Source organism: Labrus bergylta, chromosome 19 (genome assembly GCF_963930695.1).
Source record: "Labrus bergylta chromosome 19, fLabBer1.1, whole genome shotgun sequence".
In the NCBI taxonomy this organism is placed as follows: domain Eukaryota; kingdom Metazoa; phylum Chordata; class Actinopteri; order Labriformes; family Labridae; genus Labrus; species Labrus bergylta.
Genome location: NC_089213.1, coordinates 19,816,593 through 19,829,196, shown reverse-complemented (window position 1 = coordinate 19,829,196; position 12,604 = coordinate 19,816,593). Strand labels below are relative to the sequence as shown.

Sequence of the window (12,604 nt, the reverse complement as noted above, 5' to 3'; positions counted from 1 at the left end):
CTTTTTTTCACTTCCCATGTTAGATGTCCGTGTCAGCACTGTTTCTTTCATATAAATCCAGACTACCCCAAAAAGTCTTTAATTATCTTCAAATTGTTTACTTTTTACTACATTAGGATACTAAGTTAAAGTGGTCAGTAAACTCAGTGTGTAAGTGTCTTAGAGACATTAATTATACACTGAAAACACTTTTTTAAATATTCACAAGTGTTTTCACCTAATCCTGTATGATTCACTTAGACGTCATCACTTATTACTATTTGTTCTTTTCAATCGATCCTTATTTGTTGCATTTCGTCTTTTTTTCTTCATAATCTTTACACAAATATAAAATATCATGACTAGGTGTATTGCTATTATTAAATTGATAAATACATTTTCTTATGCTGAAGGTTTTATCTGTTTTAATAAACAGCAGTTGCATATTTCCAGGTCTTTAATACAACATAAAAAATAAAATGATGTCTGATATCATTGTTCTGCTGTTTAAGAGGGTATTAAATGACCCCGTCTTAGGTTGCACTCGACTCAGCAGAACTCTGACCTTCGATGCTCTGTGCCGCTGCAGACAAGAGAAATGAGGGAGTACCTATAGAAAGCACAGGTATGCATACAGCAGGTGCTTCACCACACACACTCACTCACACACACACACACACACACACACACACACACACACACACACACACACACACACACACACACACACACACACACACACACACACACACACAGTTTCACACATGCACACTTGTGCAGCATCTAGGCCAGGTTTACAACTGATGTCTGTATAGCACAGAGTATTAGTGCTGATTCTTCCCTTTGTAGAGATGCATGTGGTTTATCAGTGCCTGGCTGCATCTTTTTATGTTCAGAGGGAGAGGTAGTAGAAGAAGATGAAGAAGAAGAAGAGCGGAGGCCTCACATTTTCTCCCTTGCTTTATTAAATCACTTGTACATGCTTATTTTTATTAATAACCATTTCTTCTTAAGTCATCGTCATGCTGTAGGCAAAATATTTCTCCAAAGAATGATTGAATGTTCTGTATATTGCAGCTTTTGCATTATATTTTGTTTGCTTAGCAGGTAATAGCATACTCTGGCAAAGCACCAGACTTGCCCCTGCAGTTGCCCACTCTACCTGGCCCACCTAGGATTAGTGTCAGCATAACAGTCATTTTTAAAAGGTCTCAGATAAAACCTTGCCGTCGTCGACTATTAGGTTTCCACCTTTGCTGAATTGCAATAAAATATTTGGACTAGCTGTGCAAGTATTTTTGGGCCACGGATGACACTTCTCGTTCCTGCCATCATCGCTACGTTTTTTAAGCCTCCTTGTTCCCAACATAAGGATGGTAGCATACATTTCAGTGAGCAGTGCCAGCTGTCCTGTACCTCTGCCAGTGACTTTCTTTCTGGCGTGTGTGTGTGGGGCGCACTCAAATCTGACCATGTATTTTGAAAGCTGCTCCATTGACAGAGAAAAAGAGTCAGCATTTCAAGGAAATCCTTGGAGGATACAAATCAAAAGTCCCCCCCCCCCCCTCCACACACCCCCCACCCTTTATCCCGTTTCCCCAACCTTTTCTTGCACCCACACCTGAGACCCACCCTGGCGGAAAAAGAAATCTGCATCTACCTGCAAAATTAGAAAAGGACTCCTGCAAAAAAATACCCCAAACGCAGGAGTCATCAAGAAACAGAGAGTGCTGCGTGAGAAGGAAGAGTGCGCTGATGGCTGCTAGGCCACCAGCTGCAAACCTGCATCTCCTCCTCCTCCTCCTCCTGCTCTCTCTCTCCGCTGCTCCTTCAACTCACACCTCCTCTTCTTCTTTGTTGCAGCAAGTTGTCTCTGCACAAAACTGTTTGTAGCTGCTGTAGTGCAAGCGCTGCAGACCTCAACAAAGGTTATTTCAGAAAATGACCCGCTGTGTCTAAGTTCAAATGTCACTTTGCTCCTGCTTGTCCCGGGTGTGTGTGTAGTTGTGTTGGTGTGCACATGCTTCTCACTATAAGAGTGTGTAGGGGAATGCTATAGTGTTAGTATAGTTTTGTATTTTTTTGTGAATGTGTGCCACGTTTATCTCAGAACAGCTGAGTGTTTCTGATCTTTCGCTTCCCAGACCTTTGATCTTTGAGCAAAAATAGACATGTATCATTGTGGATTCAGTGGTCTGTTTTTTTCGGGATAGGACTTACTTGAAAAAAATGTAGGACAATAAACTTCTCCATTGTCCTCACACACACACTCTCTCTCTCTCTCTCTCTCTCTCTCTCTCTCTCTCTCTATCCACTGAGAAATCCATCAACAATTGAGATGACAGCTTGACTCTGTATTTTGTCTTGCTTACATTTGATGTTTCTGTATGTTCTGCAGAGTCGGCATCTCTGAGCTTCTAATCGCATAAGTGATAAGAGGGGGAATTGAATGACCCGCCAAGAACACACACACACACACACACACACACACACACACACACACACACACACACACACACACACACACACACACACACACACACACACACACACACACACACACACACACACACACACACACACACACACACACAAACTTTCTTCTTCGTCCTTTCCATTATCTCCTGCACATCCTGCTCCCCCACCAGCCAAACGTCCAAACAGGACACAGGGTGTTGTCAGTAATGTGTTCAGCAGCGCTGGGTCGACATTCCTCCGTGTGATTCCTCCACACATTTGGATGTGGGTGTGGATGAGTGAGAGCGGCTGTGGAGCAAAGGTGGCACCAACACTGCTGCTGTACTGACAAAGTAGCAAAAAAGCAGGGAAACCTCTACAGATTTCTGTTTGTGTGTGTGTTGCCTTTTACTATCTGTGGGTTTGTGCTAATTGCTGATACAGCAACACGTAAATGTCTCCTGGAGATGTTGTCATCACCACAATATATCCACATGGTTTAGTAAAAGCATCGCTTCTCTCTTTATGGGGCTGTTTGTGAACGATAAGGTCACTCTGGCTGCAATTAATCTTCTTATTCTCAGGGTGTCCCCGGATCGTTCGATAGCTGTCCTGCCCCTGCTTTTCTCTAAAGGTTTACAGTACGCCCATGTGTGCGTGTGGTGTGTGAGGCTCATTGTGGGGATTAACAGCGAGTCTGGTTTGTGTGTGTGTTTGTGTAGGATCCTGAAGTTCCTTGTGGCCAAGAGGAAGTTTAAGGAGACGCTGCGCCCGTATGATGTGAAGGACGTCATAGAGCAGTACTCTGCAGGACACCTGGACATGCTGGGACGTATTAAAAGCCTGCAGATGAGGTGTGTGCTGCTCTGTTGATGAAAACTGCCTCTTTGTGGAGAAAAGTCTGAGTTAGAATAATGGTTTTATGTGTTTAGGCAAGAACTGAAGGGTCCCTTGTTGGATCTTTCCATGAGTAATTGTTGTTTTTGTTCTCATTATAATATTTGTTTACTTCACTTTCTTGTTGGCCTTCAGAGCTACCTGTGCCTTCCAGTAAAATGTTTGACATTTTGGAAAAATACACAGAATTCTTTATCTGTTTTTCTTAGGCTCGTTCATATTCATTATAATGTGTTGTTTTTGTAAAAAAAAAAAGGGTCGACCAGATAATTGGGCGAGGAGCCGTCCAGCCTGATAAGAAGGCTCGTCCTGAAAAGGGAGAGAAGACACCGCCAGAACTGGACCCACTGGATGAGCTGAGCATGATGGGCCGTGTAGTCAAGGTGGAGAAACAGGTAACAGAGTCTGATCTGAGAGGTGTTCTCTAAATGGATTGCATTCGTTTACCGATAATCTAGTAGATCAGGCAAAAAGCGGCTTGAAAGAACAATGGAAGCGCAAATGTCACGGGTGTGGGAAAACAAGGAGGTGGACCCAAGTGCAGAATAAACTCATAAAACTATTTATTTAAACAAAAAGACAAAAACTAAAACTTCCTATCAAAATGTCCAAACTGAGAAAATCCAAAAACTGATAAGCACTGAGAAACACTAGGAAACACTGACACTCCAACATACAACAAACAACACAGCCAACTTACAACAATGATCTGACAACATGAGGGAAGAAACACAGAGTGAGACTAATAACACAGGTGAAGACAATGAGGGTAATCAACACGGAGGGAAACACACAGAGGCAGGAAGACAATACAAGAAACACTGAGGACAACTACAAACTAAATCATGAAACACTAATGACACACAGAACTCAAGAATGTAACATTACCACTAGAACAAAGAAACACAAGGATAAGAAACTACAAAATAAAACAGGAAACACTAGACTAAACTATGAAACATTAAGACAAAAACACACAGGGGAAACAAGCCACACTTGGATGGACAGAAGAAATAAAAACATGGAAACCTAAACGCTGAAATACAAAACAAAATGAGACCAAATCATGACAGCAAAAAGCAGCAGGACAGAATGCCATTAAGTGTTTGGAAGAGAAAGTTGCCGTACAACTTTTCTTTTTGTAAAACTTCCAAGAGGGTTTGATTAACAAAGTCACAAATGAAGAGGTGTTGCAATGCTGCTAGAAAAACATACAGTATATATACATTTATCTGGACAGGAAACAGTCTTTAGATGTCATGAAAAACAGGATAAAAGAGAATGCCAGATCACACATTCCTACCTGTATTTGTGTGTGTGTGTTTGTTCAGGTCCAGTCTATAGAGAACAAGCTGGACCTCCTTCTCAACTTCTACTCCCAGTGCCTAAAGAAAGGCTCCTCCAACGTCACGCTGTCCTCCCTCCTGGACCCGGACCTGACATCCGACTACCACAGCCCCACGGACCAAAGAGACCTCTTCCCCTCCGCAAACACACTCAACATCTCCATGTCAGAGAGCGGAAACTTGGAAGGACATTGACCTGAGCAGTCTTTGGGGCTGTTTGAATACAAACCCTTTACAGAACGTCCTCCTGCAGCTGAGGCCTCAAATGTCTGCTCTTCACTTGATTTCATATCAGTCTGGGATATGTCTTTTTTCTTTTCATACCTCCTCTCTCTACCGGAGTGAATGTGTTGCCAGAGCTGATACAGAAAGAGGCCACTAGAGGGCTTCACCTGTGAAGGAGCCTCAGCCAAAGCTGACCACACATAAGCCTCTCAACTGAACATGAGAAGACATTAAAGACTTGAACCACTACTGAACCACTTTCACCCACCAACCTCATTATATCATTATAATGTGTATTTACATATATATATATGTTTATATGTATATATGTATATTTATATATATATGTTTATATGTGTATATATATATATATATATATATATATATAGAGAGAGAGAGATATAGATATGGAAACCTTTGGCTGTGGCTTTTTGTAATTTTTGAAGAACATCTTCCCCCATTGTCATTTCTTTTTTTCTTGGCTGCTTGAATGAACTGACTAAGAATTGCCCACTTTGTGATGTGAATGATGACATGGGTTCCTTGCTCAACTGTGCATTCATACTGTAAAATAAGAATTTTAAAGAAAGTGCAGAAGAATCCCTCAACATGGGCCTCTGCCCCCTCAGTCTTGGACAGGCAGACTGGACACACACACACACACACACACACACACACACACACACACACACACACACACACACACACACCTGACCGAATCAACCAAACCTCCAAAGCAATACAACTTGCATCCCAAAACAAGTGCTTTTTAATGTTTTTATCCAGATTTGAGTGACCCAAACTTGTAAAATGCAAGCAGGAAAAATGTGTTGAAGCGGCTGATGTGTACAGTGTTTTGTCTTTGGTCTCATCTTTTATGTTTCCAACAAGCCCACATGCAAAAAAAAGGGATGCTATTCCCCGTTTGCCCGATCATTTGAGTCCTATTTATTTAGGATATAATAGAGTTAAATGTACTTTCACAGGTCCAAAATCCTTTCTTCGCTTTGTTTAAAGGCTACTTTTGCTTTTTAGTACTTCAGTAACCTTTTCATAAAGACACCCATTAAGCCTCTCTGTCTTGCAGCCTGTCCTCCAGATTTGCATGTCCCATGAACTAGTTCTGTAGATAAAACCTTACTGATCCTTCGTCAGAATTTTGACATTTAGAGATCCAGCCTAATATTCATCACAACCTTTCTCTTAGTCTACTGCAGTCACCACCTGTAGAGACTCCTCGGCCAGTTTTGTGCAATTTTGATACCATAAACAAAACTGTAAGGCTTCCTGGTCTAATGCATGAACTCCAGGCCTTTGTCCTCATGAATGCAAAAGTCTTAGGAAGTGGATCCAGTCTTACAGCTTCAAAAAATTTGCAAGGATTCAACTATCCTTTCCAGTCCTTTTTAATCAAATTTGTGGTTCTTTCCTCAAGATTCTTGATGCAAATCTGTGCTTTTGGACAAAACTGGAGAGTGCAAAATGCACAAACACACACACAAAATACACATTGAAAGCAATTGCTTTACTTAAGTTCTTTGGCACTTGATATAAATGACATGTTTTTGTCTTTGTTTTGATTGTTTACTGTAATTCTGTTCATGCACTCAATTCTGTGTAACCTATGATAGTAAAAATGTTTTTTATGATAGATGGTTTATGAATGATTTTGGTTATTAAAGTGAATGTAGGATTATAAATAATATATTTAAATAAGTCAAATATGATCTTTTAATAAATGTAGTATTTTTTGTCAAGTTGAATCATGGTTGATGACACAACTTTAACCACACACAGCTGATCCGACTCACACAAAGAGATGTCTGTCTTTAATGTCAGCAACAAATCATTGTGCTGCATTTGGCCAGAGAAAACATTTCTTCTGCCCCTGCAAGTGATTCATTTAATTGAATCAGTCAAGCCAGTTGACTCAGGAGCTCCACTTTTCCATTATAATCAGAACTAAACTTCATAGCTCAGTCTATTTAGATCTATGTATGAGCAGAGAGTTGGCATTATGTCATTTCTGAATGTTTTCCAAACAAAATAATAGATGGCTTTGGCCTACATTATAGAAGAGATGCTTACCAATCAGAGGCATTATTAGATATGATGTCATTGTCATTTGAAATGTCGAACTTCATCAAAATGTATGGCAGTTTGCATGTTGTTGTCAGTGTTGGCCCCAGTATTAGAGGAATAAAACAACGTTAGGATGTCTCCTGTAAAAGTCTCGAGTCAAAACATGAAAGAAAATGACCTGTGCCTTCTATTTCCTCGTTCTAAAATGTTTAGTTCACAGAATAGCCATGCTTTTTTTGATCTTTTCTAGATCTAAAATCAAAAATTGTTTCAAAACGTGATTTCTAAGGTACAAGTCTTAAATGAATGCTGCAATCTTTGATATTTTCTGAGAATATTCTCTATGTTCTGTGACTCTACCAGGACCTCCTTGCATCAACACCCTCACTGTACCTAAACACCAGGAGGCATGAACATCTGTTAGCTCTGCGGGCATGTGTGTCCCTTCATAAGCATGTCACCTTAGAGAAATATGGCTTCCATACAACTACCTCTAGGGGGAGCTAGTCTAGAAACCCAAGTATGAAAACCAGTAACTGATTGTCTCACCGACTGAATGCTACAGTATGCATGCCTCGATGTGCACGTTCTCCTCTTCTCGCTGTTAATCTTCATGATGTCTATCCATGATTCATTGACTTGCTGCCATTTTGACATTCCAGCTCGTTGCCCTTTAACCGCTCTTGTAGGTTTTTGAAATAGTTGTTAAAATGAAACAAAAACTGATCAAAGCAATAAGCAAACCCAACAGAGTCTTCCAATTTTAAGTCATTTAGCCGTTGAATAACTTTGGAGCTTATCTTGTTTTCTAGTCTAATGTACACCTGTATTGGATCTTTAAAGAGATATGAAATATGTGTCTGCAGTTAGAAATAGCTCAAATTACTAACTTATTAATTTATTTGTTTTAATAAAGCTCTTTGGACTGTATGCTGGCTTTTGTCTCTTTTTTGATTTAGCATTATAAGTGTTGTCATGAGCATATTGTTTGACATTTACAAAAATTATAATTATTTTTACTTCTGTTGGTGGAACTCAGTCAGAAAATTAAAAATATTTGGACATACCCAAAATAATAAAAAGATAAAGATAAAGAAAAAGGGTAAAATGAAAAGTTTAAATAATTGAAAAGAGAGTGAAAAGTGGAACAAAAAGGAATTATGTAATCTTATATTGAACTTTTATTGCCTTTTTGTGTTCAGCAGCATTGTGTAGGCCTGTTATGGACACTCACCACTCGTTGGATCTTTCTCAAACAGCTCAAATGCATGGTCTGCAGTGAGTTTGCAGTGAAGCTGACTTAACAGGTGAAACGCCTTTCATTGTTTGTCATGGAAAAAGCTATGAACAGGAAAGTTCTGTGTTATCACCCGCACAAACCTAAAAGCATTAAAATAAGAAAAACATTTTTGTCAATGCTCGATCCCTGAACCTCTGGGAGGCTGCAGACATAACCACTATACCACCGTTCTTTTATCTTGTAAGTTGAAAGTGACGAAACTCACTAATAGGCCTATCTTAACACTGTGTACAAAAAGAACACAAAATAATAAAATAGCCTCAAAAGCATTAAATTATTATAAATAGTAATTTTATTGCAAGAAAGACTAGAATCAGAATATAAGTAAATACCATCATGTACGGGTATACAAACTAGATAAAAAGACACACAGGTTTGTGCATCTTTATGTGTAAATAGCAGCAGACATCTACATCCCTATCTGACTTCTTTTTGATACAAAAAAAGATTTCCAAAAGGAGTCTAGTAAGTTCTACATGGGACAGTTTTCCCCATGTATCTGTTCTCTGCTATCACAGTGAGAAATCCCCGACACCAAAGCAGTGATAAAACAAAGTCACATGTCTTTTGAAGGGGTCAATAATCAAATAGGCAAATGTCTGCTCCTCCTCCCGCCCTCCAGGGTAACAACATCCAGAGTCATCCTAAGAGAAAAATATAAAATGAGTGCAAATAATGAGAAGAACTATGACTCCTTTCCATGTGAAAGATAACCACAAAATGTGACATTCTTGAAAACCTGGAACGACAGCTCATATGTACAGTAGATCTCCTAATATAGAGCTTCTACACAGCAGCATGGTCATTATGTTTTCCTAATGGTGTGGTTGGTAAGATACCAGTTTATCTCTTACACTCTATGGTGACCAAGTTACACTGTGTATGAATCAATATAAGTGCAGAGGTTTGGTAAACAAATTAAATATTTACATACAAGATATATTACAATGGCTTTGTATCATTAGCCAGTCAGAAGTAGTCATTGTTTTACTTGTGGCTGTTACTCATTTTACTGAATGATGTTATTTTTGTTTGTTATGGTCTGGTCTTTGATGCTGTCTTGGCCAAGACTCCCCTTGTAAGGGAGATGTTTGTATCTCAATAGGATAACTCTGGGTGAAATAAAGGTTAAAATAATGATAATGTTTCTCTATAATGACTCTGTAAGTCAATCCTTAAATATGCTTGTCTATGCATAAAAGGTGACAAAAACAGACATTCAAGCAGTTACTCACATGGGCACAGACTTTGAGGACTGTGGAGATGACACTGATTTTCTGAGACTCTGGATCCTTCTGAACACTAAGCATTAAAGGGTAGAAATAAAATATTAGAACAAATAATGAAAGCAGTGATTATAAGGTCAACCTATTGGATACTTCAAGCCCAACCATAAAGGCGCTCAGGTTCTACCTACCTGATCAGATCTTTGTAGATTCGCTTTGTGGTGCTGATGTATGAATCGATGACGTCCTCGTACTGACAGAGCTCTCCTCCTAAACACAGGTGCTTGAAGAGTCGAAACAGGAACTCCCCTCGCTCCTCTCTCCCAACTACATAGTAGTGCTCAGAGTCTTCCTCCTGCAACATCTGGAGGAACAAATAAAGATATGATCTCACTCAATGTAAAAACAACAACAAAGACAAAAAAAAGGAGACATGATACAGACAGTTGAGCAAAAAAGAGAGAGTGACCTTTCTAAGTTCATCGTAGTCGGGGTAGACATCATGAAAGCATTTCACTATAAATCCAGAGGGCTTCAGTATCCCACAGAGGTAGATGGGGTCAAACAGGTCCATGGAGACTTGAGTACATGGCACAGGCTCCACAGAGACACACATTACTTCCTTTTCTGAAACACACATACCTTTCACATTTGACTGATATAATGTACAGGAGATGAGATCAATTCCTTGCAATTAGTATTTTGAGTCATACCCAGTGGCACCCAGGCTCCATCCTTTATGTTCTTTAAACTGGAAAAAACATCTGGATCTTTGAAGAAACACTGCATACAGAGTGATGACAATGCTTTTTAAAGACTTTATCAAAATACAAAACCAGTAATTAATATTTTTTTTCATTCTCTGCAAAATAAATAAATATATACAAATAATGAACTAAATCTATTTTCAGGGTAGGAAAAAGTAATAACATTATCACTGAGAATGATGAAAGTCACTTATAATGATCTATTATGGATAACTATGGGTGATATTTATGTGACTATAAGAGACTATAGTCTGCCCTATGGATACACGCTAATAGCCTTCTTTAAATTCATTCTGAGAAACAACCTTATCTATTATCAGGGGTTTTTACCTGTGCGAACTTGTCACTGTTGTAAGGGTTAAATGTCTGGTCAAAGCTGTAGCACTGAGCGGAAATCCTCCCAAACATGGACCTAAAAAAGAACGAACACAACCATCCGTTATCTAGACGACCTGAAGACAACCAACACCACAGCTAACACAGGTATACTAGAAAAGTTGTCAAATATGTCGCCAACTATTTACGGTTACCATTTCATTAACAGTGCTGAAATGTCTTTGTCCTGTAGGAAGGAGGGAATCTTTGAGGGAAGAGGAGTAAAAGAAAAAGTTTGCTCAAACTTCTCTCCTGCCATATTTATTCTCCCCGTAGCTGCTGCAAAACGAAGAGGACTCGCTCCTGTTTCGAGAAAAGTAGCAGGTGTATAGGCCTGGCCAACCAGCGACAGTTTGGTTCGGTTTTACAGAAAGGTGACGGAGTGGTCCATCTTACTGTTTCCAACATCTCAGAAGATCCGTGTACTCGTTGCCTGGACAACGACGAACGCTGCCAGTCCCGACCATAGACTGAAAACTTTCCCTTTCTTTCCTTTTCTTTTAAAAAGCTAACCAATGCTAGCATTCGCGTCCAATGTCTTCAATTTTGCATTTTATTTAAGTATCCTCACGAGTTTCTTTATTCTATTTTATAGGGCCTATAGGAATACAAGTTTACCCAATGCGAGACGTCTGCACGGCCGCCAGAGAGCAGCCTTATCCTGCAACACACTTCAACTGGGCTCAGGCTGCTTTATATCTCAATACGTTTTCCCCTCTTTTCTCCCTTTTCACCTCAGTGTGTCGTCTCCGTGATGACCCTGTGTCCTCTTGCTCTTGTACATTTAGATAGACCTTTCCTGTCAAAGATAATCAGCATCTCTGCTAAAGTATAATGACATATGAGCCAAGAAAAAAAAAGCCTTCTGTATTTTATTGACCTTGCAAACAGCCAGAAATCCTAACTCAAAGTCAACTAACCTGCTGTGCATGGCAGATGAAAACCATTTGACAAGGTTCAGAGGTCAAACATACCAGACCACAGAAGTAATCAAAGAAGAATGCCATCAGAAGTGATCAAATCCAGTCAAGCTGATGAAACTGTGTACCTAGAAAATAGCATAAAACGTGAGTTAGTAAAATGACAGCTGCTTGGAGATGATTTATCAGGAGTAATTTGTTTTTTGCTTTTTATTTCTACTCAAAAATCCCTTCATGTGTTTCTATTATAATAAGTCACTATATGAATAGTTCATTTGCTTCTAAGTGGTTGTTTTTAAAGCCCTACGGTGAAACATAGATTGATCTCCAGACATGTGTATAGACATTGGCTTCATATATTTACCACAAATGACAAAATGCTACATTGTGTTATTCAATATGGCAGGACCACTTGAGCAACGGGAGCAAAAAGAGCAAAGTCTCTTTAATGAGAAACCTAACATTTAGACTACATTAACACTTCCTCTGACATAACATCTGAGTACAGCTTCACACCTGTTGAGGGGGATTGCCTTTGTATGATCCATAGTTACTGTATGTTTACTCCCATACAACAAATACAGGTTCTGCCCTTTAAGCCTTGTTACTCTCGACAGATCCCTACAAATATTTTGTTTCATCCTGACTCAAATGGTCATTTCATTCACAACATTCCAGGATGGTTGAGGATGTGGGACCCTTTGATCCAGATTCCAGTACAGGATATCCGGACCCTCATATTCCCCATAAGGAAGTAAGTATATCTAGAATGGAGACACCCTCAAGTTATTAAATCATGCTGTGTTGTATTTTTATTTTGTTCACAATGCCTACATATTTATGCTCATATAATTAAAATATGAGACTACAGGTTATCTGTTTGGATTCTTATTTCTAACATTTTGTAATGCTGTAAAATGTAATGTGCATTTTTTCCCAACTTTAAAGTTCATGTTAAGTCAAGCAGCTTCAAAAAAATAAAAATAGAAATCTTAGCTGATGATATGAGGGATGAGACGGTGTAGCAAGA

General features: G+C 39.3%; 2 protein-coding genes across 9 annotated transcripts in view; one reads left to right on the top strand and one right to left on the bottom strand.

Annotated features, from left to right (window-relative positions):
* The window catches only part of LOC109999224 (potassium voltage-gated channel subfamily KQT member 4), a 43,166-nt gene extending 35,250 nt beyond the window's left edge, over positions 1 to 7,916 (top strand). For all 8 annotated transcript variants that reach the window (XM_065947816.1, XM_065947817.1, XM_065947818.1 and 5 more), the window contains 3 exons: positions 3,159 to 3,290; positions 3,590 to 3,728; positions 4,665 to 7,916. In XM_065947816.1, the coding sequence (XP_065803888.1) occupies positions 3,159 to 3,290; positions 3,590 to 3,728; positions 4,665 to 4,874 (481 nt within the window). In that variant the 3' untranslated portion in view covers positions 4,875 to 7,916. The remainder of the gene's footprint in view (positions 1 to 3,158; positions 3,291 to 3,589; positions 3,729 to 4,664) is intronic.
* Positions 7,917 to 8,337: 421 nt separating this feature from the next.
* cfap300 (cilia and flagella associated protein 300) lies at positions 8,338 to 12,332 on the bottom strand. The gene is made up of 7 exons (XM_020654231.2): positions 10,810 to 12,332; positions 10,610 to 10,691; positions 10,226 to 10,295; positions 9,982 to 10,139; positions 9,704 to 9,876; positions 9,522 to 9,588; positions 8,338 to 8,930 (listed from the first exon to the last, which is right to left on the bottom strand). The coding sequence occupies exons 1-7, from the start codon at positions 10,911 to 10,913 to the stop codon at positions 8,799 to 8,801; spliced, it is 786 nt and encodes a 261-aa protein (XP_020509887.2). The 5' UTR covers positions 10,914 to 12,332; the 3' UTR covers positions 8,338 to 8,798.
* Positions 12,333 to 12,604: the final 272 nt, after the last annotated feature.

What these genes read in the sequence shown, in the direction of transcription:
- cfap300 (XM_020654231.2), bottom strand. Translation starts at nt 10,913, where the DNA reads ATGGCAGGAGAGAAGTTTGAGCAAACTTTTTCTTTTACTCCTCTTCCC. An exon ending in ACAGTGACAAGTTCGCACAG is followed by an intron (nt 10,296 to 10,609) that starts GTAAAAACCCCT and finishes CTCTGTATGCAG; the next exon opens with TGTTTCTTCAAAGATCCAGA. An exon ending in TCCTCAAAGTCTGTGCCCAT is followed by an intron (nt 8,931 to 9,521) that starts GTGAGTAACTGC and finishes TTTTTCTCTTAG; the next exon opens with GATGACTCTGGATGTTGTTA.